The 27,581-nt window shown below is 35.2% G+C and overlaps 2 protein-coding genes across 2 annotated transcripts in view; both read left to right on the top strand.

Annotated features, from left to right (window-relative positions):
* LOC121439416 (THO complex subunit 2) overlaps positions 1 to 8,793 on the top strand; it is a 101,243-nt gene extending 92,450 nt beyond the window's left edge. The window contains exons 31-32 of the mRNA XM_041639919.1: positions 8,025 to 8,455; positions 8,643 to 8,793. Coding sequence (XP_041495853.1) covers positions 8,025 to 8,455; positions 8,643 to 8,716 — 505 coding nt within the window. The 3' untranslated portion in view covers positions 8,717 to 8,793. The remainder of the gene's footprint in view (positions 1 to 8,024; positions 8,456 to 8,642) is intronic.
* An 8-nt stretch (positions 8,794 to 8,801) lies between these two features.
* On the top strand, positions 8,802 to 25,902 carry LOC121439417 (THO complex subunit 2-like). Its single transcript, XM_041639920.1, has 7 exons — positions 8,802 to 8,817; positions 13,638 to 13,775; positions 14,105 to 14,174; positions 14,257 to 14,417; positions 16,709 to 16,785; positions 17,273 to 17,312; positions 22,804 to 25,902. Exons 2-6 carry the CDS (start codon positions 13,689 to 13,691, stop codon positions 17,292 to 17,294), a joined length of 417 nt encoding a protein of 138 aa, XP_041495854.1. The 5' UTR covers positions 8,802 to 8,817; positions 13,638 to 13,688; the 3' UTR covers positions 17,295 to 17,312; positions 22,804 to 25,902.
* Positions 25,903 to 27,581: the final 1,679 nt, after the last annotated feature.

The raw sequence follows: 27,581 nt of genomic DNA, 5'->3' as shown, positions 1-27,581 counted from the left end.
TACAGCTATTAACGTAATCTTGTGTTTTCTAACCCCAAGTCTGTCCATCTTCCGTATTACATTTCTTGAATCATTCTTGCATCCCTAGGATGAAACCAGTTTGCTCATGGTGCATGATTTTAGTGTCTTTTTGGATTCTGTGTACAAGAATTTAAGATTTTTTTGCATTTTGGGCTAGAGAGATTGCTCAGCAAGGTTTAGAATACTAACTGCTCTTCCAGGTTTAATTCTTAGACCCACATGGCAGCTTACAACCATTTGTAAGTCTAGTTCCAGCGGGATCTTATGTCTTCTTCTGGCCCCTGTGGATACCAGGCATTTATGCCATACACAGATAAACACGAAACAGACATACATGCAAGGAAATGCAAATAAATGAAAGTTAAAAAATACTTTTACATCTCACTTATCAGGGGAATTGGTCTGTAATTTTGTGCTTTGTTCGTGTCTTTCTTCAGTTTGAGTATAAGGGTAATATTGGTATCATAGAAATGAGATTGATCGTGTTCTTTTATTTTATGGAACAGTTTAAGACAGTTCTGTAAAGGTTTGGTAGAATTTATTCATCAGTCTGAATAGTTCTGGACTTTGTTGGAAGACTTAATAACAGCTGTCTCATTGCTTGTTATAGGTCTATTTAAGTTTGTTATATTTCCTTGATTTAATTTTGATACGTTATATGTATCTAGGGAATTTATCTATTTTTTTTCTAGATTTTTTTTAAGTTTTATTCTCTGATACTGGAATCAACGGTAAAATCACCATTTTCATCTCTGATTTTTATTAACTTGAATTTTCTGTTTTGACTAGTTTGGCTAGATATTTAGCAATTTTTTTCAAAGAACAACTCTGATCAATTGATTCTGTATATTATTCTTTAGTCTCTATTTCATGAATTTTGCCTTGACCTCAATTATTCTTGCTTTTGATTGCTTTGGGGTTTGCCTTGTTTTTTTGCATATTATTATTATTACTATTATTATTATTATAAATTTTCACCTCGCCCCTCCTCCCATTTCCCTCCCCCTCCTCCATTTCTCCCTCCCTCCCCCCTCTCCAGTCCAAAGAGCAGTCAGGGTTTTCTGCCCTGTGGGAAGGCCAAGGTCCTTCCCCCTCCATCCAGGCTCCTTGTTCTTGTTTTACTACATCATTAGACTATTTGAGGTGTTTCGGTTTTTTTCAATGTAAGCATTTATAGCTAGTACTACTTTAGTAGTATCTGAAATATTCTATTAACGTGTGCTTTCATTTTCATTTGATTCTTGGAATTTTTTAAATTTCTCCTTGATTTCTTCAACCACTCACTAGTCATTCATGAGTGTATTTTTCAGTCTTCAAGTATTTGTGTAGTTTCTGGATTTTCTTTTGCTATTGATTTCTAGTTATATTCCACCATGATCTAATGAGATAGAAAAATCCTTTCAGTATTGTATTTCTTAGGACATACTTGTGGTCCTGATTCTGTTTGATGAAATATTCTCCAGATTATCTCCTAAGTCCATTTGCTCTTTGGTGTGTTTTAACTCTGCAATTTCTTTGGAGTATGAATGACATATCTAAAGTTGACAGTGGAATATCAAAATGATCTACTGTTACTCTATCAAGACCAGTGTAATGTGTACAGACATTAATGTTTTGTGAAATTTATAGCCCTAACATACAGTTCATATGGTTTATGATGTTACATATTTTTGATTCATTCATATATAGCTAAATTATATAACTCTTCCAATTTTTATTTATTTATTTATTTATTTAGTAAAGATTTCTGCTTCCTCCCCGCCCCCGCCTCCCAACTATTCCAATTTTTTATTTGAATTCTACTTTGTTAACCACCAGAAAGAACTATGCCAGCTTAAGTTTGGCCTTTACTCACGGGGTAGACTGACTTCTCTCTTCCGAGTCTCACTCTGTAGGTGTTCCTAGTAGTGACACGTGTTTCTTGAAGACAACAAATAATTGTGTCTTTTACTCTGTACTTTTTAGGTAACCTTTATCTTTCTGAGGATTCCTCTTAATTTTACAGTATTTTAAGATGTGTTTTGGTACCTTTGTGAGTTTATGAATGTCTTTATCTCCTTTTTAAAAAAATTTTGAACAGAGTCTACTTTTTATTCTGGCTTCTTCAGCATATCATTTTACCTGAAAGTTCCTAGATTCTTCTGTGTGGTATAATTTTACCTGGAAGTCCCCTAGATTCTCCTATGTGGATTTCATTAATCATGAGTGGAAGGGTAAGCAGTTGTAACTGAGCAGTACATAAGTCATGTATACTGACTGGACTTTGAAACTTTGGTACTCCAATTTTGATAATTGACTTATTATTAATTATTTATATTGTTACATTTTGTTTAACAACCTGATTTCTCCTTCTGAGATACAGGATATGATGGTAAAGTTTTGAGACATTTTAGGATAGAGTGCTTGTTTTAGACAATTTAAGTAACGCTTATATTAATGCAAGAAAATATTAATTTTGAAAGTAGTCCATACAGCTTAGGAGTCTATTTACTGATATCTCTTTTTTTGGTTTGTTGAATGTGTTTTTGGTCATTACTTTCTTATTCTTGAAGATTGTGATTATATACAAAATAATCTAATATGGCATTATAATTATTTTTATTAATTAATTTAAAAATTATTTTCTCATTTTACCTACCAATCTGAGTTTCCAGTCCTTCCCTTCCTCCCACTCCCTCCACTTCTCTCAGACTACCTCATCCACTCCTTAGAGGGGGTAAGGCTTCCAGTGGGAAGTCAATAAAGTCTAGCACATCACTTTGAGGCAGGACTAAGGCCATCCCCACTATATCTAGGCATAGCAAGTTATCCTTCTAAAGAGAATGAGCTTCAAAAAGTCAGTTCAAGCAGTAGGGATAAATCCTGGTCCCACTGCCAGTGTCCCCACAGACTGCCCCAACCCTACAACTGTCACCCACATTCAGAGGGCCTAATTTGATCCTATGCTTGGTTCCCCTGCTGTCAGGCTTGAGTTAGTGATCTCCCATTAGTTCAGGTAAGCCCTCATGGTCTTTACCTCTGTGCTCATATTATCGCTTCTCCCTCTCTTTGACTGGACTTTGGGAGCTCAGCCCAGTGCTTCCCTGTGGATCTCTGCATCTGCTTCCATCAGTGCTGGATGAAAGTTCTATGATCACAGTTAAGGTAGTCATCAATCTGACTACAGGGCAAGGCCAGTTCGGGCACCCTCTCCACTGATGCTCAGGGTTTTAGATGGATCATCCTTGTGGATTCCTGGGAATTTCCCTAGTTTCAGATTTCTTGCTAGCCCCATAGTGGCTCCCACAATCAAGATATCTTTCCTTGTTCTCCCTCTCTGTACTTCCCCCTTCTCAACCATTCCTTCCCTCACGTTCTCCTCCTTTCTTCCTTCTCACCTCCTCCTTCCCTTTCTCCATCTGCCCCCAACCCAACACTCCCAATTTTTTCAGGAGATCTTATCTATTTCCCCTTCCCAGAGGGATCCATGTATGTTTCTCTTAGGGGTCTCCTTATTACCTAGCTTCTCTAGGGTCCTGGTCTATAGGCTTTATGTCTAATGTCGAGTAAGTACATGCCATGTTTATCTTTAAGGGTCTGGGTTAGCTATCTCACTTAGGATGGATTTTTCTAGTTTCATCCATTTACATGCAAATTTCAAGATGTCATTGTTTTTTACCCCTGAGTAGTACTTCATTGTGTAAATGTACCACATTTTCTTTATCCATTCTTTGGTTGAGGGGCATCTGGATTGTGTCCAGGTTCTGGCTATGACAAATAATGCTTCTATAAACATAGTTGAGCAAATATTCTTGTAGTATGATTGAGCATCCTTTGGGTATATGCCCAAGAGTGGTATTGCTGAGTTTAGAGGTAGGTAGATTCCCAATTTTCTGAAAAATTGCCATACTGATTACCAAAGAGGCTGCATAAGTTTGCACTCTCACCAGCAATGCAGGAATGTTCCCCTTCTTCCATATCCTCTCCAGCATAAGCTATCATCAGTATTTTTTTTTAACTTAACCATTCTGAAAAGTGTAAGGTGGTATATCAGAGTTGTTTTGCTTTACATTTTCTTGATGGCTGAGGGTGTTGAGCAGTTCCTTCAGTGTCTTTCTGCCGTTTGAGATTCTGCTGTTGAGAATTCTCTATTTCAAACTGTGTCCCATTTCTTAATTGGATTATTTCGTAATTTGATATCTAGTTTCTTGTCTTGAGTTCTTTATATGTTTTTGTAGGTCAGTCCTCTGATGTGGGGTTGGTGAAGATTTGTTCACATTCAGTAGGCTGCCGTTTTTGTCTTATTGAATGTGTCCTTTGCCTTGCCGAAGCTTCTCAGTTTCAGGAGGTCCCAATTATTTATTGTTGCTCTCAGTGTCTGTGCTACTAGGATTATATTTCAGAAGTGGTCTCCTGTGCCTATGAGTTCAAGGCCATTTTCCAATTCCTCTTGAATTAGGTTCAGTGTGGTCAGATTTATATCAAGGTCTTTAATCTAACTGGACTTGAGTTGTGCATGGGGATAGGTATGGAGCAAAAAGACAACAAAAGGAAATCAAGGGGATACAAATTTGAAAGAAAGAAGTCAAACTTTCACGATTTGCAGATGATATGATAGTATATATAAGTGACCCCCAACATTCTATGAGAAGTCTATGAAAAGAATTTTCATTCTTTGACATGTTGACATCCAGTTATGCCAGCACCATTTGCTGAAGATGCTGTCTTTTTTTTTATTGTGTAATTTTAGTTTCTTTGTCAAAAATCAGGTGTTCATAGGTAGTGTGGGTTAATATCTGGGTCTTTGATTTGATTCCATTGGCCAACCTCTCTGTTTTTATGCCAGTACCAAGCAGGTTTTTTTTTTCTTTTTTTGCTGTAGCTCTGTAATAGAGCTCGATGGCAGGGATGGTGATGCCTCCAGAATTTCCTTTATTGTACAGGATTGTTTTGGCTATCCTGGGTTTTTTGTTTTTCCACATGAAGTTGATTATTGTTGTTTTAAGGTCTGTGAAGAATTGTGTTGGGATTATGATGGGGGTTGCATTGAATCTGTAGATTGCTTTTGGTAGGATTGTCATTTTTATTATGTTGATCTTAGCTATTCAAGAGCATGGGAGATCTTTCCGTTTTCTTGTATCTTCAGTTCTTGTCGTACAGGCTTTCAGTTCTTTGGTTAATGTTACCCATAGATATTTTGTCATTTGTGACTATTGTGAAGAATTATGCTTCTCTGATTTGTTTTCTCAGTTTTCTTTATCATTTGTATATAGGAGGGCTACTGAGTTTTTTTGAGTTGATCTTGTCTCCTGCCACATTACTAAAAGTGTTTTTTTCAGCTGTAGGAGTTCCCTCATAGAATGTTGGGGGTCACTTATATATACTATCATATCATCTGCAAATAGTAAAAGTTTGACTTCTTTCTTTCAAATTTGTATCCCCTTGATTTCCTTTTGTTGTCTTTTTGTTCTAGCTAGAACTTTAAGTACTATGTTGAATAGATATAGAGAGAGTGTACAGCCTTGTTTTATTCCTGATTTTAGTGGAATCACTTTGAGTTTCTCTCCATTTAATTTGACGTTTGCTGTTGGCATGCTGTATATTGCTTTATTATGTTTAGGTATGTTCCTTGTATCCCTGGTATTCCCAAGACCTTTATCCTGAAGGGGTGTCTTAAAGGCTTCTTAAAGGCTTTTTCAGCATCTAATGAGATGATCATAAGTTTTTTTTCTTTCAGCATATTTATATGTTGGATTACATTGATAGGGTTTTGAATGTTGAACCATCCCTGCATCTCTAGGATAAAGCTGACTTGATCGTGGTGGATGATTTTTTTTTTGATGTTTTTTTGGATTCAGTTTTCCAGTGTTTTATTGAGTAGTTTTGCATCAATTTTCATGGGGGAGATTGGTCTGTAACGCTCTTTGTCAGTTGAGTCTTTGTGTTTCTTTGGGGTTTGCTAGCGTGAGGTTATCTGTTGCCTTTGTTTACATGGGTACAGCTGACTTCCTTGGGTTGGAGTTTTCCTTCTAGTCCTTTCTGTAGGACTGGGTTTGATGATAGCTATTGTTTAAATCTGGTTTTGTCATGGCATATCTTGTTTTCTCTATCGATGGTGATTGAAAGCTTTGCTGGGTATTGTAGTCTGGGCTTGCATCTGTGGTCTTTTAGTGTTTGCAGCACATCTGTCCAGGACCTTCTGACTTTCATTGAGAATTTGGGTGTAATTCTGATAGGTTTGCCTTTATGTGTTACTTGGCCTTTTTCTTTTATGGCTCTTAATATTTTTTATGCTGTATGTTTAGTGTTTTGATTATATGGCATGGGGACTTTTTTTTGGTCCAGTCTATTTGGTGTTCTGTAAGCTTCTTGTACCTTCATAGGCATATCCTTCTTTAGGTTGGGAAAGTTTTATTCTATGATTCTGTTGAATTTATTTTCTGTGCCTTTGAACTGGTGTTCTTCTATCCCTGTTTTCTTTAGGTTTGGTCTTCTCATAGTGTCCCAGATTTCCTGGATCTTTTGTGTGAAGAATTTGTTGGCTTTACATTTTCTTCAATTGACCAATGAATCTATTTCCTCTATCATATCTTTAGTGCCTGAGATTCTCTCTTCTAGCTCTTGTATTCTGTTGGCTATGCTTGCATATTTACCCAGATTCTCCATTCCCAGAATTCCTTTGGCTTGTGTTTTCTTTATTGCTTCTATGTCAGTTTTCAAGTCTTGCTTCACCTTTTTGATTGGGGGGGGGGCTTTCTTTGATTTCTTGATTTCTTCCATTTTTTTGTCTTTTCCTCCATTTCTTTGAGGGAATTTTTTATTTCCTCTTTAAGGGTCTATCATTTTCATGAAGTTATATTTAAGGTCTTTTTTCTGCTTCCTCTGGGTTAGGATGTTGTTCACGTCTTCCTACTGTATGACCACTGGATCCCGGTGTTGCGATGTTGCTTTTTAGCTTGTTGAATGTATCTTTGCATTGGTACTCACCCTTCTCTTCCTCCAATTGGTGCAGTCAGTGTCTTTGCCTCTTGGTTCAATCCTTGCAGTTGGTGTCTGTGTCTCAGGGATCCTCTCTTGGACTTGTAGTTGCTGTTTGTGTCTTGGGGACTTGCTCTTTGCTCTGTGTAGTCACTGTCTGTGTCTCAGGGAGCCTTTGAGATCTTTGGGGGTGGAGTGGGACTTGTTGATTACAAGGTTCCTTAGATGGGGTTTGTTGGAGCAGTCTGCCTACAGGAGGCTTGCCTAGTGGCTGGCTAGTCCAGCTGAGGTGTTGGGGCGGGGTTGGGGTTTTGGTCCGGAGCTGAGGGCCTAGAGACTGGGCTGTTCAGCAGCGGAGCTTGTTACTCACTTCTTGGTCCATTCTGTGCAGTTGCAGTCTGTGCCTCAGCTTCAGAGGTTGTGGGGGGAATGGATGGATGGATGTGTTTAGGGGTGGAGTGAGACTTGTAGGTTACAGGGTCTGATGGGTGGGGGTTGTTGGAGCAGCCTGCCTGCAGGTGACTTTCCTGCTGGTCAGCTGGTAAAGCTGAGGCAGGTGGGGAAGGGGCCCAGGATTTTGCCCAGGCGTTCTAGGGCCTAGAGCTGGGCTGTCCAGCTGGGGAGCTGATCACTCATCTCTTGGTCCTCTCTGTGCAGTTGCAGCCTGATGACTTATGATTATTAATCATTATTTCAATCAAGTATTCATGAATATGTATTATTTCATGTGAAGAAGTACTTTCTTATCCTGAAGCTGCTTTTTCTCTTTGTTAGAGTTCCTCTTAGTGTCACAGCATTTTTTTTTATGTCGATAGAGACCGTTTATTTTTTTCATTTTATTTGTTTGCTTTTTGAATGATTTCTCTGTGTGACAGCCCTGGCTATCTTGGAACTCTCTTTTTAGACCAGGCTTTCCTTGAACTCACAGAGATCCACCTTTCACTGCCTCTTTAAGTGCTGAGATTAAAGGCCAGTACACCCAGCTCCTTTATGATTTTAGATATGGGATATATTTGATGATTATTTGCCTTTTTTTTATTCTTAAGCAACAAAGCTGTTAAGGAAAATGACAAAGAAAAAGTAAAAGAGAAAGAAAAAGAGAAAAAAGAAAAGACTCCAGCTACAACTCCAGAGGCCAGGGTACTTGGTAAAGATAGTAAAGAAAAACCAAAGGAAGAGCGGCCAAATAAAGATGAAAAAGCAAGAGAGACAAAGGAAAGAACACCTAAGTATGACAAAGAGAAAGAAAAATTCAAGAAGGAAGAAAAAGCAAAAGATGAGAAATTCAAGACCACCATTCCCAGCATAGAATCAAAATCTACTCAAGAAAGAGAAAGAGAAAAGGAGCCATCCAGAGAAAGAGATGTATCAAAGGAAATGAAGTCAAAGGAAAATGTTAAAGGAGGAGAAAAAACACCAGTTTCAGGGTCCTTGAAGTCACCTGTTCCCAGATCAGATCTCTCAGAGCCTGAAAGGGGCAAGTATACCTTTTTTATATTTCTGTACTTTTGCTCTAATTATGCTTGTTCGTTGTCTCATTGCCTTGATAAGTTAGTGATTTTGCTAGTGCAACAAATGCTTGATCTTAAAAGTTGTTCACTTTTTGAAGTGTTTGGAACGACTAGAAATGTCCTTTTTCTGACTATTTCTTTTTGTCCAAACAGAACAAAAACGCCGCAAAATTGATACCCATCCTTCTCCATCACATTCCTCCACAGTAAAGGTTAGTATAGCCTGAGGAAGGCAGCATCCGTATTAGGCTCACCTGTTTGGAATACCAATGTGTTCTGACTTCGTTCAAGTCTTGTGCCAAGTATTCACAAGGAATCTTCAGCAAAGGTTTGAGTCTTTTAAAATCATGCCTAAGTATACCAGAAATTCTTAACTTCTTTTAAGTTAGTAGGTGCCACCACCCTAGTAAATTGTGTATGCTAGGATTGGTGGGAGAGAGCATTCTCTTTCTTTATGTAGAATCACCTTATAAATTCTTACCACAAACAACAACCATAAAAGCACAGATAACAATGGTCCTTTTAGAGACATTGTTAGATGTGTGATGTTGTAGTAATTTTATATATTCTTGCTTGCTGTATTATGTATTTTTTATGCTTTAAAATCTGGAAATTTGATAAGATTTGGGAAATGGAGAGTTACTGATTTGTTCGGGATGGGTGGTAGGTAGGCTTACATAGTTTTCACAGAACAAACTTGTCAGTTTTCTTACTGTGTTTATAGATAACTCAGAAAAACAAAAAGTAATTTGCTGCACTCATAGCTTTTAAAAGCTAAATCCATCTCAATCCATAAATTTCTTTATGTGTCCTTCTGCTGAAGTATCCTTTTAGTAGCTGTGGCATAAGACCAGGAGTTAGAGTAAATATAAAATAATCTTTCTTTTGGAAAGGAGTACTCAATTTGATGGCTATGTTTAAATGTCAGTATTAATTCTTTGCTTTTTTACACTACTCTCTTGGGTATTCTGATCCTTAAAAACAGTGTGTAGTTTGTGTATTTTTATGAAGTTCATTTTGGTATTATATTTGAATTGTCTGTTTTTCATGTCATTGTGTCTTATTATAAAATCTGTACCCTTTTCTACTTTATGTCTTCTACTTACATACTAAGTATGATTTTTTTTACTTATGGACCATTTTGAAATGGCTATATAATTTTATTTTTAGATAAAATGCCTGTAGATTCTGAGCAAAGAATTACTAGTTATTTAATGGTTTAGATAGCCAAAATGCCTGTGTCCTAAATATATGGCATTGTTTTTAAGATAACCTATTATTTGAAAGATTATCCACTGTTATGAGTATTTTGTTTTAAAGTAAAACCTTTTTATTGACTATCATAAAAACGTACTACAGTATAGTAGGTCTTTGCAGTCAGTTTGAGATTGTATTTGTCAGTTTTACCAATCAGTTTCTTGTGTGGGCTATTTTATATCCATGGGCTTGTAATAGTCTTAATTTTTTAGCATTTTTTATTAAGATATATGTAGAATTGGTTTGAAACCTGATGCTAAGATTAATTAGATTTTCTTGTCGGTGATGAAGATTATGATTTCTTGCATTTGTCGTGAAGATTATGTTTTGTCATTTTTGCACATCTAGATAATATATATGGTCTCATCTCATGCTTTTAATAGTACAATGAGTTAAATAGGGCAGATAGTAGTGTCTTTTTGACAAATGAGAGATTGAACTATTCCCAATGGCACACAATTTGTCATTACTGAAAATGTGAGTTAAAATCAAGGTTTCCTGTTCTCAACATCCATCTCAATAATAGCTGCAAAGGTTTTCTAGTGTCTTTAGTGAGTTTATATTATTTTTTAAATATGGTAATTGAAGTCAGTTTAGTTAATATTATTCTTAAATGTGGCAATTGAGGTCAATTTATCAACATTTTCGTGCAGGAAGATTTTTGTGGGTATTTGAAATTCAGTAGACTATTTCACATGGAACCAGAAAAATTTGAAAGTGGCATATACTATGCAATTAAAACTTAGAGACTCATTTTGTTTTTCAGATCCTTAGGTTAGCATGGGATCTTAGAGTAAGGTTTAGTCACTCAACAAATACTTTAAATGAACTCGTAAAGCCTTTGGTAAGCAATCCAAAGTAGTGTTTTTGTATAGCAGCTGATTTTATAATTTTGAATGTATTAAAAATCTAAATGCATTTGAATGGTTCGGTATAAAAATTTTCCTGGACTTTGAGCAGTCTTTATACCCTCACTGCTTCTGGGACAGCTTCTACTTCTAGAGGTTTTGCTATAAGATATGTGTCTCTCTTTCCTGTTACCTTGTTACTTGTACATATAAAATTGTTTCCTTGATTTTATTTTGATATTTTTAGGTTATTATTTGCCCCCAGAATTTTCTTTCTTAATACTTATTGGGTATTTTTACTTTCTAATTCATAGTAAAGTAATGCATGAATTTAATATTTTAATGAGATTAAACGATGACTAACCTAAAATAGAACTCATATGTTTTGTCGGCCCACCTTCCAATCCAGTTTCCACCTCCCATATTTCTGCTGGGGATCAGTTGTGCTTTGGTGTAGCAATACTAGCAGCTATGTATAGTGACGAGTCTAACCAGGCCTTGATTTTGAAAGTTGGCTAAATTCCTTTATTAGATATTAATGGTCTCAATATAAGGAAATAAAATCAAACTAGGAAAAAAATCCTATGTTATTACCTCCAGAGTGTTCTAACACATCTTTAACTTTATTTGACAACTACGTATTAAACATTCTTCATATGTACTAGCCTCTAAGAAGCATAAAAAGTGGAAAAGGCATCTAGTTCTTCTGGACTAGAAGCAATTATGTACAGAAATAAGTCACTTGAGATTCATAAGGAAAGCCCATTACAGAAATGGCAGATGAATAAAACAAAGTGTCCACTAGGAAGTGAATTGCAGAGCTGAGAGATAGTTTAGTTGCAGATTGCTTTCAAGCTATCTTAGAAAAACAAAGAATTTTAAGATAAATGTAATTATTCATTCTTAAAAGGTAAAAGGGATGAAAGTTAGGGACTATTGATAGCCATAGAACATTAGGTTGCTGTATGGTAGGATACATTTTGAAGATTATACAGTGTGCTTAAGATGCCTAAACAAAGACCTATGAATTCCACTTATATTAGGTGATGAGAAACTATGCTTTGTAGAAAAAGGTGTTGTGGTCACACTTATTATATTAGAAAGGCAGAGAGGAGGAAATGAATATAGAAATATATTTCTAAACCTAGAATTTCTGATTGTATATCAGTTTAACTATTTGTCATTTTATGTGAACAGTGAAGGATTTGAGTATTAATGCCAGAAATCCCAGAGAAGTTTCTCAATTCCAAACAGTACAGATTTAAATAGGCATGGATAAAAATGTTGTTTGGGTCGGGGGATGAGGGTACTCTTGTAGTAGGAGAAATGAAGCAGCACTTTCTTAAAGAGATTGTTGAGTGTCTCAGTAATATATTATTGAGTTTGTCTCATCTAGTTCATACATAATATTAAAATGCAGGAAAAGGTGTGAATAGATTTCACAATTAGAAAAATCTTAAGTGTCATTTAAAGCATATTCTGCAAGAGAGTCTTTTAGATTGTCTCTTTTATGGGTTATTCTCTTAATCCTGTTATTGATAAACACTGTTTTAAGTCATTCTTCAACTTTTAAACATAATTTTTTTAAAAGAATGGACTTACTAGTAAAATTGCTTTGATAATATTTCTCAAATGTTTGGTATTGTTGAAAGAATAAGTGTTTAACCTTTAAATTTATAGTCCTTTCTTCTTGCATTTTTTCAATTATTAAAGGATTTATTACTGTAAAATATTTTACCTTTCATTCACTATTCTATTTCTTCTTAGGGTATATCTAGAATTATGTAGCTATATTATGAGTTCTATTTATTATTCTTTGAACATATCAAATGAAACATCAACTTGTACCCAATTATACATGCCATAAAGTTAGGGATTTGATTATTTTCTGACTTCTTCCTAAATAGTTGTTTTCCATATTTCCAACTCCCATAAGTAGGATTTTTCTCTCGTTTATACTCAAATATACCATTTATACTCAAATATACCTTGATATCTGGCTATTTTATCACCAATAGACCTTTTCACCTAGAATAATTTTTATATCACTTTTCAGTCTTTCAAGTAGTTTAGTCACCCTCAGCTTACCTGATGCTTGATTTCCTGAGCTATTTAGAACCAGTAAGTTAGAATTTACTATTGTGATTATTTGATAAAGTTGCAGGGCTTTCAGTTTAGAGACTATGCATCAGTCTTTATATGTATAAACAATATTTGAGATAATCACTGCCTGGTTTATATCTAGTAAAATTGTGGCTAGGTTTTATTTGTACCTTTTTGTCCCCTGTTGACTGATGTTTCTGTCCTGCCTGGTCTCGCAGTTGTTCAGTCCCAAAGAAACACACAGAGGCCTACATTAATTATAAACTGATTGGCCTATTAGCTCAGGCTTCTTATTAACTCTTATAACTTATATTAGCCCATAATTCTTATATGTGTTAGCTATGTGGCTTGGTACCTTTATCGGCTAGGCAATCACTTCTTGCTTGCTCTGTGTCTGGGTGATGACTTCAGACTGAAACTTCCCTCTTCCCAAAATTCTCATTGTTCCACCTCTATTTCCTGCCTGCCTACTGGCCAATCAGCATTTATTTAAAATACAAGTGACAGGGTACCGACTATGTCCCACAGCAGCCCCCTGTTATTGACTCCCTATTATTAGATGATTAGACCTTCAAATATTCATGACTGCATAGGGATTTGTGTTTTATCTTTTTTACAGCAGAAAAGTCCAGTTGCTGTTTTTCACATATCAACGCTTATAGACTAGAAGAACATGGAGAATGCTGGCTTGTGAATTTACTATGAAATGTCAGTTGAGCCAATAGTGAATTGGGTAAAAATGGGAATCTTTATAGGGCCCAGGAATAAAGCCTTTGTATATGCATCACATTCTTTTATTTTAGCTCAGATAAAACAGGCCGATAACTAGTTCTGACTATATATAATTACCCATTATCTTTCATTTAATAAACGAAGATACCGAAGGCTGTCAATACTGGAAAACTAATAATCTTTAGTAATATTGCCTTAATTTTAACAGCTCTACATTAATCATACTCCTCCACCACTGTCCAAGAGTAAGGAGAGAGAAATGGACAAGAAAGATTTGGACAAGTCAAGGGAAAGATCCAGAGAAAGAGAGAAAAAAGATGAAAAGGACAGGAAAGAGCGGAAAAGGGTTTGTAATTTTTAAAAATTAGCTTGGAACGCCTTTTTCATGCATATTAATGTATTTTCTGCTTTTAAAAAATACTGCTTTATTCCATAGCAGTCTCTTTCAAGTTTTAACTGGTATAGTCACCCTAAAGTGTGTTTGCATTTTCTACACTAATAAGGAACTTCAGCTTAGCAATCTCTTTCATGCCATTTTACCAAATATGTGGTACTACAAATATCCTCCAATGCTAGTTAGTGGTGTCTTTCTTGTATAAAAATACTTCAAAACAGAACAGCACAAATCAAAAACTATAACCCTTGATCAATGTAGTTCACAATTCTTGGTTCTAGGATCACTCAAACAATGACCGTGAAGTGCCACCGGACATAACAAAGAGGCGGAAAGAGGAAAATGGAACAAGTAGGTAGACTTACTGATACCTTGGAAGCAATCATCAGAGTGAATTGGAAAAGCCTTTCATTATTCTCTTTTGTAATTTTAGTGGGGGTTTCAAAACACAAAAGTGAGAGTCCATGTGAATCTCAATATCCAAATGAGAAAGACAAAGAAAAAAATAAGTCAAAATCTTCAGGCAAAGAAAAAGGCAGTAGTGATTCGTTTAAATCTGAGAAGATGGATAAAATCTCCTCTGGTGGCAAAAAGGTAAATTAGGAACACAAAAGAACTGTATAGTTTTTGGAAACATGTATTTTATTATTTTATGAGAATGTCATATATAAATACTGTATTTATATAATTTCTACCCCATGCTACTGACTTCCTGTCTTCCTGTGTCTTTCCTAAACACCCTCTAAACTTCATTACTTCTTCTTTATTATTGTTACACCTATATATGTACCTATAAATAAAACCTGCTGAGTCCTTTTAATGCTGTTCATATGCATATGTGTTTAGGCTGATTACTTGTGATTGAATAACATATCAGAGGCCTTTTCCTTTGAGAAGACTGATTGTCTTGCTCTCTCAAAGCAGCCATTAATTACATGTGGCTCTTAGGGCCTTGGGAGGAAAATACTCACTCTTATAAATTTAGTGCCTCGGTGTATGTATGTATATTCCTGCCAGATAATCATTTGCTAATTATTTGGCATGGGAGCAGAAGGCTTGGGAGTGGGCAGGTACTCTGATTGCGAAATTGGAGATTCATCAGTCCTAAATTACTGTGAAGTTAGAATTAGTGTGCTTCTGAAGTTCTTTTTCTCTCCATTTTACTCTGTCCACTTCAGTTCTTTATGTTTACTTCTACAGAGTTCTTTTAGTTTCTCTTTATTTGTGAGATATGCCTATGCATGTATAAAGTGCATTCTTATATACTGATTAATATTCAAATCTCAATCATGCTCCATAGAATAACTGATAAGCCACTACTAAGTTGTTTGTAAACTGTTTACATAGCATTACTGTAAATGTTAAAAATGTGTAGTGTACTTACATTTTTTAAATGTTTTAGAAAAGTTAATAGTGGATAATTTAATTCTGTAGGCTTCCAAAAAGAAGGCTGTTTCTTTTCAGTGTTTTTCAGTTGACATAAGGTTCACATAGATTAATGAAAGTCATCAGTTCTCAGCCTCTGGGTCGTAGCCCATTTGGCACACCTCTATCTCCAAAAACGTTTACATTATGATTCATAACAGTAGTAAAATAAGTTATGAAGTAGCAACAAAAATAATTTTATAGTTTGGGGGAATCACTACAACATGAACTATATTAAAAGGTCACACAGCATTAGGAAGGTTAAAAACCATTGAATTAATTTGCAATATTGTACACTTGGTGTTTGTTTGGTTCCAAAACATTATAATTGTCCCAAAGGGGACCCATGGGCTCATGATACATTCATTTCCCACTTTGCCTTCCCCAGTCCTTGGCAACCACTAATCTTTCTGTCTCTGTGGAGTTGCCTATTTTTAATGTTTCATGTAAGAATTATAAAATAATATAGCCTTTTATGTCTGCCTTTTAAGAATGATTTTGAAGTTCTTCCATATTGTAGTATCTGCCATTACTTAATCTCTTCTTATGACTAAATAATGTTTCATTATATGAACATACCACATTTGTTGGTGGATTTTTGAGACAGGACTTCCCTTTGTATCCCAAGCTGGCTTGGAGCTTCCTTAATATCTTGGCCTAGCCTTAAACTTGCAGTTCTCCCACCCCAGCCTCTCTAGTGCTAAGATTACAGGTGTAAGCTACCACAGCCAGCCAGCTGTTGAATTTTTAGAATGTTGCCACTTTTTTGGTTATTATGAAAAATGTTGCTGTGACCATTTGTGTGTTAATATGAAATAATCCATTTGACTATCTTCAATGTTCTTAGGATAGATAGATAGATAGATAGATAGATCGATAGATAATTTTGTTTAGCGTTTTTGAATTGCAGCCAAGCTTTTCCATGGTGGCTGTATAGTTTGCAGTCCTACTAGCAATATATCAGGGTGCAATTTCTACATATCCTTGTCAACATTGGCTACTTTTTATTTTTAGTTTAATCATAGGCATCCTAGTGAATGTGAGTAGTAATTCATTGTGTTTTTGATTTGCATTTGCTCAGTTGACTAATGATTTCAACTATCTGTCTTTCTATGTATCACTATATCTTTGGAGAAATGTCTTCACATTCTTTCACTGTTTTCAAAATGAATTTTCTTTTATGGCATTCACTTTTAAAAGTTCTTTTGACATTTTGGATACTTGACTGCAATACATCTTTTGCAAATACCATTTTCTGTTCTTTCCTGTAGTATATGACTGCTTTTTTTTTAGTTCAGTATTCCTACTTTTTCTTTTGTTACATGTGGTTTTCATGTCAATATTAAGCAAATTTTTGAAGAAAAATATGACTGGTGGATGAACGAAGGGAATTTCAAGCTGTTTTTAAGAAACGTATTTTATTTTTTTGCTTCCCCAACTAATTTCATGATTCTTTATAGGAATCCAGGCATGATAAAGAAAAGATAGAAAAGAAAGAGAAACGGGATAGTTCAGGAGGAAAGGAAGAGAAGAAACAATATCCTTTTCATTTTTATATTTCACTCACTGTAATAGTTTGATACTGTTCATATTTCGAATTAAACCTTTTTTGTATGTAGTCTATATATGCAGTAGCTTAGTGGTTTTAAAGTGAAATTTGTACTTAACCTTCAATGTATGATCTGAAAACAAGAGATTTGATCTTCTTGACTTTAAAAATAATTTTGTAGTGCACTGAGATGTTTTATGGCACAAGTTTTATAAGCTCTGTGTATTTTTGTTGTTGTTATCCCCTTGTATTGTTACTATGAGAAAAAAGGAATAGTGAATCCCTTGGGCTGTGGAGCATGGTGACTACATCAGCAGAATGATGTGACACATAAGTTGAGCTCCTAGAATTTGAGTTAGTAGACCAATGAGAGCCAATTAATTAGACTTAGAAGCCTAAGGGGTTAAACCAAAAGTAGGACACTATTCTTCCCTGTCCCAACGTTGTTTTCCCTTAATTTGTCATCTACTCATAAGTCCTCTGACAAGCACAGATAATGAACACTTTCAACCAAGGTGAGTATACTCTCCCTTCCTTTTCATTTAGAGATAACACCTAAACGAGGCCTGAAAATGGTAAAGGAATTGGATTCTTTTTGCAGGATACAGTTACTTGATTTTTTACCTGAATATAATGACAAAGTCTTTTGTGTATAGATATAAAATTTGTAGTTATTTTTAAACTTTAAGCTTGCTGGTTAGTCACACTTAAAAAAGAATCAAGATATAGTTGAGAGCATCTGTCTTTCTCTTCGCCACATAGTCCCACCTTTCCTGGATAATTATGTTTTTAAAGCACCAGTAGCCCAATAAGTGATAGTGATATTTGTACTTTATAGGAGAAGAAATCAAAACTCTGAAAGATTAAAGCAGGTCACAGATACATTAGAAAATGAAGTTGATACTTAAAAGGGCAAGACTTTAGTGTTTTCTCTTCTTTGGGCCTTTAAGTTTTTGTGCCTTTCTTTCTGCCGCTGTCCATGTTTTGCAAAGTTAGATACTAAGTTCTGGACTTTTAGCTATATTTTAAATAGGCAAATTTGTTTTCAAGGTGATGCATTTGCTTTGTGTGATACATAAAAGTTATATGCTCACCATCATGGACAGACTGACTGTTCATATCCTAATATAGCTTATTTTTTGTTGAGGACTTAAAGTCAGCATCTGAATGGTTACTCTTGATGTTTGAAGATTATTGATACAGAATGATTTGTCTCCTCCATTAATGATTCCAGACAGATATAGCCGAAGTTCACTTTGCTTTTTATAGTTCATTTTTTTTACTTCCATTGTAATGGTCACTTCTTATTAATATTACACATATATCCAGTATTTATAACTTATCTCTAATCTGAGCTGCTTTTAATCGTTTATGGAACAAGATATATAACAAACCTACTTAGGGTTATTTAAGGGTGAGAAATGTCTGGAGGGCAATTGACTATAACGGTTTGGTTTAGGATGTGGGTTTTGTCATATTTATTTTAGTTGCAATGCAGGAATTTGAGGTTATCTGATAAATGACCTAAGGAAAGGTATGTTTTTTTTTCTGCCCTGTTTCTTCCTGCTTATTATCCAAATAGTAGAGCAGGATAAGTAGTAGTACAAAAAAATTAGCATTTAGTAGTTTTTTTCTCTTATTCCTCAAGGCCCTGGCTGACCTTGAACTTAATATGTAGACCAGACTGGCCTTGAAATCACAGAAATTTACCTGCCTCTGCCTCCTGAGTGTTGGGATTAAAAATATATACCACCCTACCTGGCTAATAGCCTTTTCTTACTTTTTGATTAGGAAGATTGTAGAAAAAAATAGTATTACTCAGTCTTCTAGGCATCCTTCCTACTGTCTCCCCTGGGGAACCATATATATATATATATATATATATATATATATATATGTTTATATACAGTATATATTATATACATACCATATATTGTTTTTATTCTAATATTAACCTTTCTTAAAAATTATTTTTATTTCATGTTTATTTGTGGTTTTGCCTGCATGTATATCCAGATGAGTGTGTCAGATCCTCTGGAACTAGAGATACAGACAGTTGTGAGCTGCCATATGGGTGCTGGGAATTGAACCTGGGTCACCTGGAAGCGCAGCCAGTGCTTTTAACCACTGAGCCGTCTCTCCAGTCCCTTTCTTTTAATTTTAAATTCTTATTATTTAACATGCTGCATCTCTATGAAGATTCTATGAAGTTTTTATTAGGAATGGATCAACCATAGTCACTGACAACTTTCACTGTGACTCTTTATGTATCTATTTTCTCTCAGCATCTCAGTTTGCCTTTTTAGTCATGAAACTTTTGGTACAGATTTCTATGAGTTATTCTTATACTGGCCATGAAATATCCCTTGGACCAAAAGGTGGGGTCTGTAGGACTGGACAGGAATAAATGTTTGACATCTTGAAGTAAATCTTCTTGAACCTGATAACTATTTACAGATATATTTATTTTCTTGACAATTTTGTCACACATGCTTTCTTCTGGGGCAGACTCTTACTCTTGGGAGGCTGTGATTGATTTTCTTCTTTTGATTATTTTCTGGCTGCCTCTGTGTTTGGCTTTGTTCTGTGATTGGGCAAGCTATTTCTTTCTTTTGGATCAGGAATCTCATTTTCTATGGTACTGTTGTCTATCTGCAAGGTGAATCTAAATCTGCTTTTCTTGTTCCCGTTTACTTGTTTCCTATACAGAAAGGAGAGCCGCTGACACATCACATTGTCATTATTTTATCCTATCACTGATTTAAGATTTTCTTGTTGGTATTTAGAATAGTTGTTTCGGGGGAGATGGTCAAGAAATTACTCTGCTTTGTTGTACCTGTCATCCCAAGTACATACATATTACAATGATCACATTAGAATCAAGAATTTATATTTATAAATATAAATTTATATATATATAAATGAATATGATTTAGATTATTTTCATTTCAAAGTCTCTTGTCCTGGCCCCTAGTTTTAGCTCCAAAATTCTTCTGTTTTGTTTTTTACCTGCAAAATCTTTCTCCAAATTCTCCCTCTCCTAGATTTATTGCTTTGAATATCACTAGTTGCTTTTGTCTTACATTTTGTTTTACTTTAATCTTTAAAAGTCCTTGCCTGAAGCTCAGGATGTAGCCCAGTGGTAGACTGTTTTTCTAGCAATGCAAGGTCCTAGGTTCAGTCCCCAACCCCAAAGTGCAGGAAACAAACAAACCAAAAACTCCCACTTACTAAATCATTATCTAACAACTATCCTATGACTTCTGAATTGCTACTTGGTATATGTGGCTGTTGGGGGAAGCTGCTTGTTCATTTTCCGGCTGCCTAGACTCTTGAAATAATCACACAGAAACTGTATTATTTAAATCACTGCTTGGCCCATTAGCTCTAGTTTCTTATTGGGTAATTCTTACATCTTAATTTAGCCCATTTCTATTAATCTGTGTATCACCACATGGAGTGGCTTACCAGGTAAAATTTCTGTCTCCTGCGGCTTCATGGCTTCTTCCCGACTTTACCCTTCTTCCTCCCCGCATTCAGTTCCATTTTCCCTGCCTACCTAAGCTTAGCCGTATCAACAGACCAAGGCAGTTTTCTTTATTCATTAATGGTAATTATAGCACATAGAGGGGACTCCCACATCACATTTCTATTAATCTGTGTATCGCTGTGTGATTGACTTACTGGCAAGCCTCAGGCTCCATGGTTTCTCCTCACTCCTCCTCTTTTCCAGCATTCAATTTAGTTTTCTCCACCTAGCTCTATTCTGCCCTATCACAGGCCAAAGCAGCTTCTTTATTCATTAACCAAAAAAAGCAACACATATACAAAAGGACTTCCCACACCATGTGACCCACAACTCATATCCTATTCTATTCATACTTTAAGTATTTTTAACCTTCCATTCCAGTAAAACCATTTTTTTCTTACTTTTAGTCTCATATGTAACTGATTCTTTCATCCTCCAAGTCTGATTCTGCAAGTTTCCAGTCCTTGAACAAAATTTGGTTTGTTAGGTGAGGTCTTAGTCTCACATGAGGTTTAAGAAGACATTGTTATATTTATTTGTTGCTTGGTTTGACATAGGCTCTTACTGTGTATTCCAAGCTAGTCTGGAACTCACTGTGTTGCCCAGGTTGCTATTAATTTCAATAGCAATCTCCCAGTTCAACCTTGTTAGTGCTGTGCCATTCTGCTAAAACACTAGATTTTAATAGCCTTTAACGATTCAGAAAAATTCTCCAGTCAGGGTCTCAGTTTCTTTTGATTAATTGAAACATTTGACATTGTGTTCTGATTTCTGCATAGCAGCAATCAAGCTTCGACCTACATGCTTTCCCCCTAGAACAAGGCTTTTGTGGGGAAGGTGTTTTGGGAGAGGGAAAGGCAGGCTGTTTACTCCAGCAATCCCTACATGGTTCAGGTTGTTTCCATTATATCCTTAGCCCCTGTGGACAATTAGTTTTAATTTCTGTTCTAGCCTCCCCTCCTTATAGTTTGACTTCGAAAACTAGTCTCTTAAGATCTCACAAGTTTCTAACTTTAGGAACACATTGTCATTCTGAGGCATAGTCTAAATGTGGTAGTAATCCTTATGAGGAAATAGAGTATTTGATGGAGTTTATCCCTTAGGATCTAGTCAGTACTGGTTCCCACATATGTATAAGTATACAACATAATCCACATGCCTAGATTGCAACTTTACCCATTTTTCTAATAAAATAACCAATTATTTTCATCTGATATTTATGTTGGTATAAATATAAAATGATGTTTATATATATATATACAATATATATATTCTACTTTCAGCAGAATGGAAGGCCACTTTTGATTTGATTTGATTTGATTTGTGTTCTATATGGTAGTAAGTACAGTTTATAGCTCCAAAAGAGTACATGTATATGATGGAGGACAGCGGGTTGAACTTAGCCTGCAGTACAAAATGATTTGTTTTTAGTTACAAACATGAATTTTTATTTTCTGATTCTCTTTACAGTATACAATACTTGTGGTCTTTTAATACTAGATCTACATTGAATTAATGTTGGTATATGATTTACTAAAGAACATGGTTTATATTACTCTCCAGTTTGTACTGTTAAACACATATTGCCAATAATAGTATTAACTCAGAGTTTCAACCTGTCAAATTTGAGCATTGGGAACCCAAGAGAGTTAAATATGGACTTTAATTTAGCCATGACTAGAATATCCACCTTCTTCAAAATCATCTGCCAGATAAATAGATTGATGGATCTTTAAAGACTTGAATAGATAACTCTAGATTTAGATGTAAATGCCCCATGTAATTAAATTATATTGATAATATAAATATCCTGACCAATGTTGATAATGAACAACATGGCCAGAGGAGAAGGTCATAGCCAGTCATAAATTAACGTTACAATGTATCCGTGATGTGGTGTACATAACAGGCGTGGGTGATGATTTTGTTGACCAGCCTAGAACAGTCAAGAAAATGATTTTGAGAAATACCAACAAAATAACTGAAAAAGATAGGTATTGGTGACCCTTTAGGTTTATGAGCTAATCTTGCTTATTTATAATCATTAAAGTGGCATATATTTATAGCATTGTTTAGAAATAAACTTAGTAGAACATTGCAGAAGATTGACATCAGCTAAATGTTGAGAATAAAATTGTAAATGCATGGAGGACAGATTCCTGAAGTCCGAGTTTGGTGCTGTTCCATCACGATGTCTTCTTCTTGTTTTAGGTTTTTTGAGACAGGGACTCAATTTCGTAGCTCAGGCTAGCCTGGAATTCCAAAAACCTCAGGCTTGAATCTAACCCATGGTTATCCTCCTCTCATGTTCTCTAATGCTAGGGTTGTAGGTATGCTTGATAGTTCATTGAGCTTAGAAGTGAATTTCAAGTTGTTACCCCCAAACGTTGTCGCTATTGAATAAGCCTCCGCGGACACTGTTGAGATGTTTGTTTTCATCCAGTATCTTCCTTGTACTTGCTGATTTGTCATTCCAGGGTGTGGACAGACCCCTAAGCTGAACGTCTCCCCGAGGAGGATGCCAAAGCTCCATGAGTCACTCTCAGAATAATATCTCCCATACTTAAGAGCTTCTGGTGCTGTCCATTTTATGGGAATCTGCTTTAAGTCAGAAGATGCATACACACCACCATCCTTTTGACGAGACATTCCAAAGTCACTGATTTTCAGAACATTATTTTCACCTGCAGGCAATTTCTTGGAGCAAGGTCCCTGTGCATACAATTTTTACTTGAGATATGCCATCCAGAAGCAGCATCTAATGAAAAATTCACTAACTGACTTTTAGTTCACCCTTCTTTCTCAGAAAGGAGAGGAAATTGCCTCCTGGAACCAATTCCTTAATGATGTAGATAGGTTGCCTTTGTGTGTGAACTCTATAAGTGTGAAAACATTGGGATGATTATGTTGTTTGGAGGGTTTTGGCTTCTTGTAAAAAATTTAATTCCAGTTCCTGGGAAAGATCTTTATATGCTTTAACAGCAACAACATTTTTATCCTTTAATGTACCGTTAAATATATCATCAAAAGTTTTCATGTCCTTAAGGAATTCTCCTGTGACATCATCAGACTGAGACCCCATTTCATGTGGATACCATGACGTTCTTTTTTTTTTTTTTTGGAACATTACATAGACATCATCATGACCAAGGACCATCATGTGAATATTATGATGTTTTTTTATTGGGACATTATTCATTTTCAATCTAAAAAAACGGAGATGCAGTCACCGTTTGAAAGTGGACGATTCAGTGGTCTTTAGTATATTTATTGTGTGGTACAGTCATCACCATAGTCTAATCTCAACATTTCTCTGACCTGCAAAAGAAGCCCCATGCAGGTCAGCAGTCACTTTTAACTCTCCTTTTACTCTAGCCACTGTAAGCTACTGACACATTTTCTGTCTATGAATTTGCCTGGTTTGGGACATTTCATTTAAATGGAATCGTGCAATATCATGTCCTTTGGGGCCAGGGTTCTTTCATCTACGCATCATGTTATCAAGACATATCCCATGGTGTAGCATGTGTCAATAATCCATTCCTTTTTATGGCTAAATGTTCCATAGAGTGAATGTGTATCATGTTTTGTTTACCCATTTATCAATTGATGAACAGGAACAGTTATTTTTTTAAGTATTAAAATCGTAAGTTCAACATCATTGTATCTAAAATTATAATGGATGGTGTCAAGATTATACATGGTATGCACAGAATGCTGTGTAGAAATGATGTATAAATTATTTGTCAGCATTTCATGCAAGTGTGATTATTTTCTAAGGCCCCTTCTAGCTATGATTTTAGAAACTGTGTGAATGTAGTTTCATTAATAAAGTTTAATGCATTAAGCATTAATTTAAAGTTTGAGAACAATGTTAGGCAGATATGAAATTATTTGCCACATGCTGTAATGATGATGTTTTGAATTTATTTCATTATGCAGTATTTGAAAAATGTCTACATAAAGGAAAGGAAATGAGTATAATTGAGTCAATATATTTTTAAAGCAATTTTTATAATTTAGCAGACATTGCATCTTAATATAATTCACTATTAAAATTGTGTCCTTGTGAAAAAAATTGACGTCATTTTTCTATTTCTTTTGACTTATCATGTAAAATAGGTTCCTTTCCTTTGCTCCATGTTGTGTTTATTTTTCATACTTTATTCCTTGCGCCTGTAGTGTTGTACCTGTTACTCTTTAATCTTTTTCTCTCTATCCCACAGATCTTCCACTCTCTCACACACAGAAAATGTACAGTGTTTCTTAAAATTCATAGTGTCTTAATGATTTCTAAGAATGGACAAAGACACAGAACTATTTCATCATTTTTGGGGAACTTCATCCCGGCCTTTGGTATTGACAGAATTCTGAGGTTTTTTCCTGAATGTTTTTTCCTTCTTTTGCCTTTATCACTTTTTAGCCCTCCCACTCTGTCCTTTTCTTTCCCTGCTATGGCCTTCCTTGTCACTTTCTTCCTTAGCCTCTTCTTGTTTATCAACACAACTAATTTGTTTCTTTCAGGTCGAAAGAATGAAATGAACTCATACAACTGTGACCAGAATTTTATTTTCCTGAGTAGATTTCTGAGAATTGTGAATGAAGTGGGTCCATTTTCAGTTATCTGCTTTATTGCTCCATGCAGAAAACCTAAAATTGTTGTGTTGTATGTTATTGTACTTTAACTTGTTGCTTAGTTTCTACATGTTTATTTTCAGTACTGGCTGAAAGTGTTAATTATTCCATATTTTAGCACAATGTGCTGCATATACTTCCCAATAAGCAAATAAGTGTGTACAGAATTTCACTTTTGATTTAATATTGCCTGGGTTTCGGTCCCTCCTCCCCATTTGAAATGCTTCCTTTTTAATGTTTGAAACTGAAAATAAACAGTTATTGAATGATTTTGAATTTACCTCATTTTAGAACTCAGTTTTAATTTATTTGGCCTTTTTTAATATTAGTCACTAAAAATAAAGTGGAGCACTGTCTTATGCAACGCCTAAGAATCATTTTATATAGTATGTGTACAACATTAAAACCTGTTCTACAAAGAAAAATATACCAGCGCTCACTGTTCCTTGCCATTTTTTCTTGTAATTAGGAAATATCGGGGGGGGGGGGGAGAAGGGAATTAAAAAATTAATTGTGTTTTAATTTTACAGCTACCGGAGCTTTGTATTGCTAAACTTACATCTGGAAAAGTTTCACAGTGAAGTTTTTAAGAGAATTTTTTATCTGCTGAATTCTACCAGTGTAACCATTTTTCTAAATAAACAATAGTTTTCTCAAATGACTATATCATTGTGTATATTGTTACTTATTTAGCATAACTTAGAAAAGTTAATAATCTTTCAGCCCTTAATTTTTTCATGGGCTACATTGTCAAATATCATTATATTATTTCTGTACTTGGAGCAAGCCCTTGGATGAAAACATGCCTAATACTATCCATTTCTCAATGTTTCGATGATTATATCTAGACAAATAAAAATTTTCAGAGTTGAAAAAGAATATACCTTTTAAAAAGAGGGTTAAGAAATGATGAGCCTCTTAGTATTGGCAAAAGAATATACATTTTGGTGTCCATTTTTGTGTAATTATTATTTGCAGAAGATGAGCAGAACAATTAATTGTGGGAGTGTGGTTTGTGCTTTGACTGTTGAATACGTATAGCATACCTGACACAAAATATCTCAAAAGAAAATGATCTTCATTAAAGTGATTTCTGACTTTGAGAAAATACCTGATTTTTCCTTGAAATCGTCAGTGTTTAAGAAGAACTTTATGTTTCTTAATAATTGCACTCATGTTTTAAGGACTACATAGCTATAAGAATAGGATAAACCTTGACATGGAAAAGGCTGGCAAAATTATAGCCAATAATATATTAAATTGGGAATAACTTTCATTTAAAATCTGGAATGAGAGTTCTGATCCATTTTTTACTTCAGTACTTACATTTACTACTTGAGTGTCTTAGCTAGAACACTAAGACGAGAAGGAAAGGGCAAAGAAGGCAAGCTTTGTTTATTAAAATACAAATGAAATGCCACTAAGACTAGATCTATATTTACCATGAACAAAAATCTAATTCAAATGGATTAAAGGTTTTAGCTAAAGACCTGAAGCGGAAATTGATAGGGGAATGTACAGTCAAGATACAGACATACAATGACTTTAGAAAAGGCCCTTAAATAAAGCATCAAATAATGCCGACAGTTGATTAATGGGAATTCATAATATTAAAGAGCTTCTGGGCAGAAAAGGAAACAAGCAGAGTGAAGAGACAATCTACAGAATAGGAGGACAGCTTTGCCAACCTACAGAAGATGGGATTAATATCAAATATACTTTTCAGATGGGCAGTGGATAATTCTCAAAATGCAAATGACCAGCAAACATGTAAAGTTCAACATACTAAGCAATCAAGGAAATGCGACTAGAAACTACATTGAGGTTCAATCTTAACCTCAGGATGGCCATCATCAAGAAAACATGGCAAGTGTTGCCAAGGGTATAAAGAGAACCCTTACATATTGGTTGGGAGTGTAAAATGGAGCAGCCAGCATCAGTGTGAAAATTCCTTAAATGACTGAAAATAGAACTACCATGAAATCCAGTGATACCATTCTGGGATTAATATACTAGAAATGCTCTCTGTCTTTGACCCACAGACATACTTATGTATCTGTTTTAGTGCTTCATTGTTCATAATAGTCAAGAAACCAGCCTTTCCCCCCATAATGGGTAATGAAAATGTATACATAATGAAATGTAATTTGTGGGAAAATAGCTGGAAGTTGAGATGATCATATTAAGAAAAATAATGCAGAACCAGACTGATTTTGAACTACATAGTTGATAGTCATTAGCATTTTTGGAGCGTGAGATAGGAGATCACTGTGTATTCCAGCCAGGCCTTGAACAATTTTCATTTAGCCTAATCAGTTCTGGGAGTGCAAATGTGCATCATCATGTCCAGCTAGCATTTTTCCCTTGGCTAGTAAATAAAAGTAATCTTTAGCTGGGATGTTAAAAAGGAATACATTAATGTAGTATTTATGTACTCTTTAAAAAAATGGTTGTATGTGTGATGTGGGAAGGTCATTTGTCAATCTGTTGTTTCATTGGTTAATCAATTAAGAAAACTGCTTGGTCTGATAGGTAAGAAAATTAGGTAGGTGGAATAGACAGTACAGAATGATAGGAAGAAAGGAAGTGATCCAGATGCCATGCCTCTCCTCTCTGGTCA

Source organism: Microtus oregoni, unplaced genomic scaffold, assembly GCF_018167655.1.
Source record: "Microtus oregoni isolate MIOR12 unplaced genomic scaffold, Mior012 000061F_ref0000440, whole genome shotgun sequence".
Lineage (NCBI taxonomy): Eukaryota > Metazoa > Chordata > Mammalia > Rodentia > Cricetidae > Microtus > Microtus oregoni.
The sequence above is the reverse complement of the archived record's forward strand: the minus strand, read 5'-3'. Positions and strand labels throughout refer to the sequence as shown.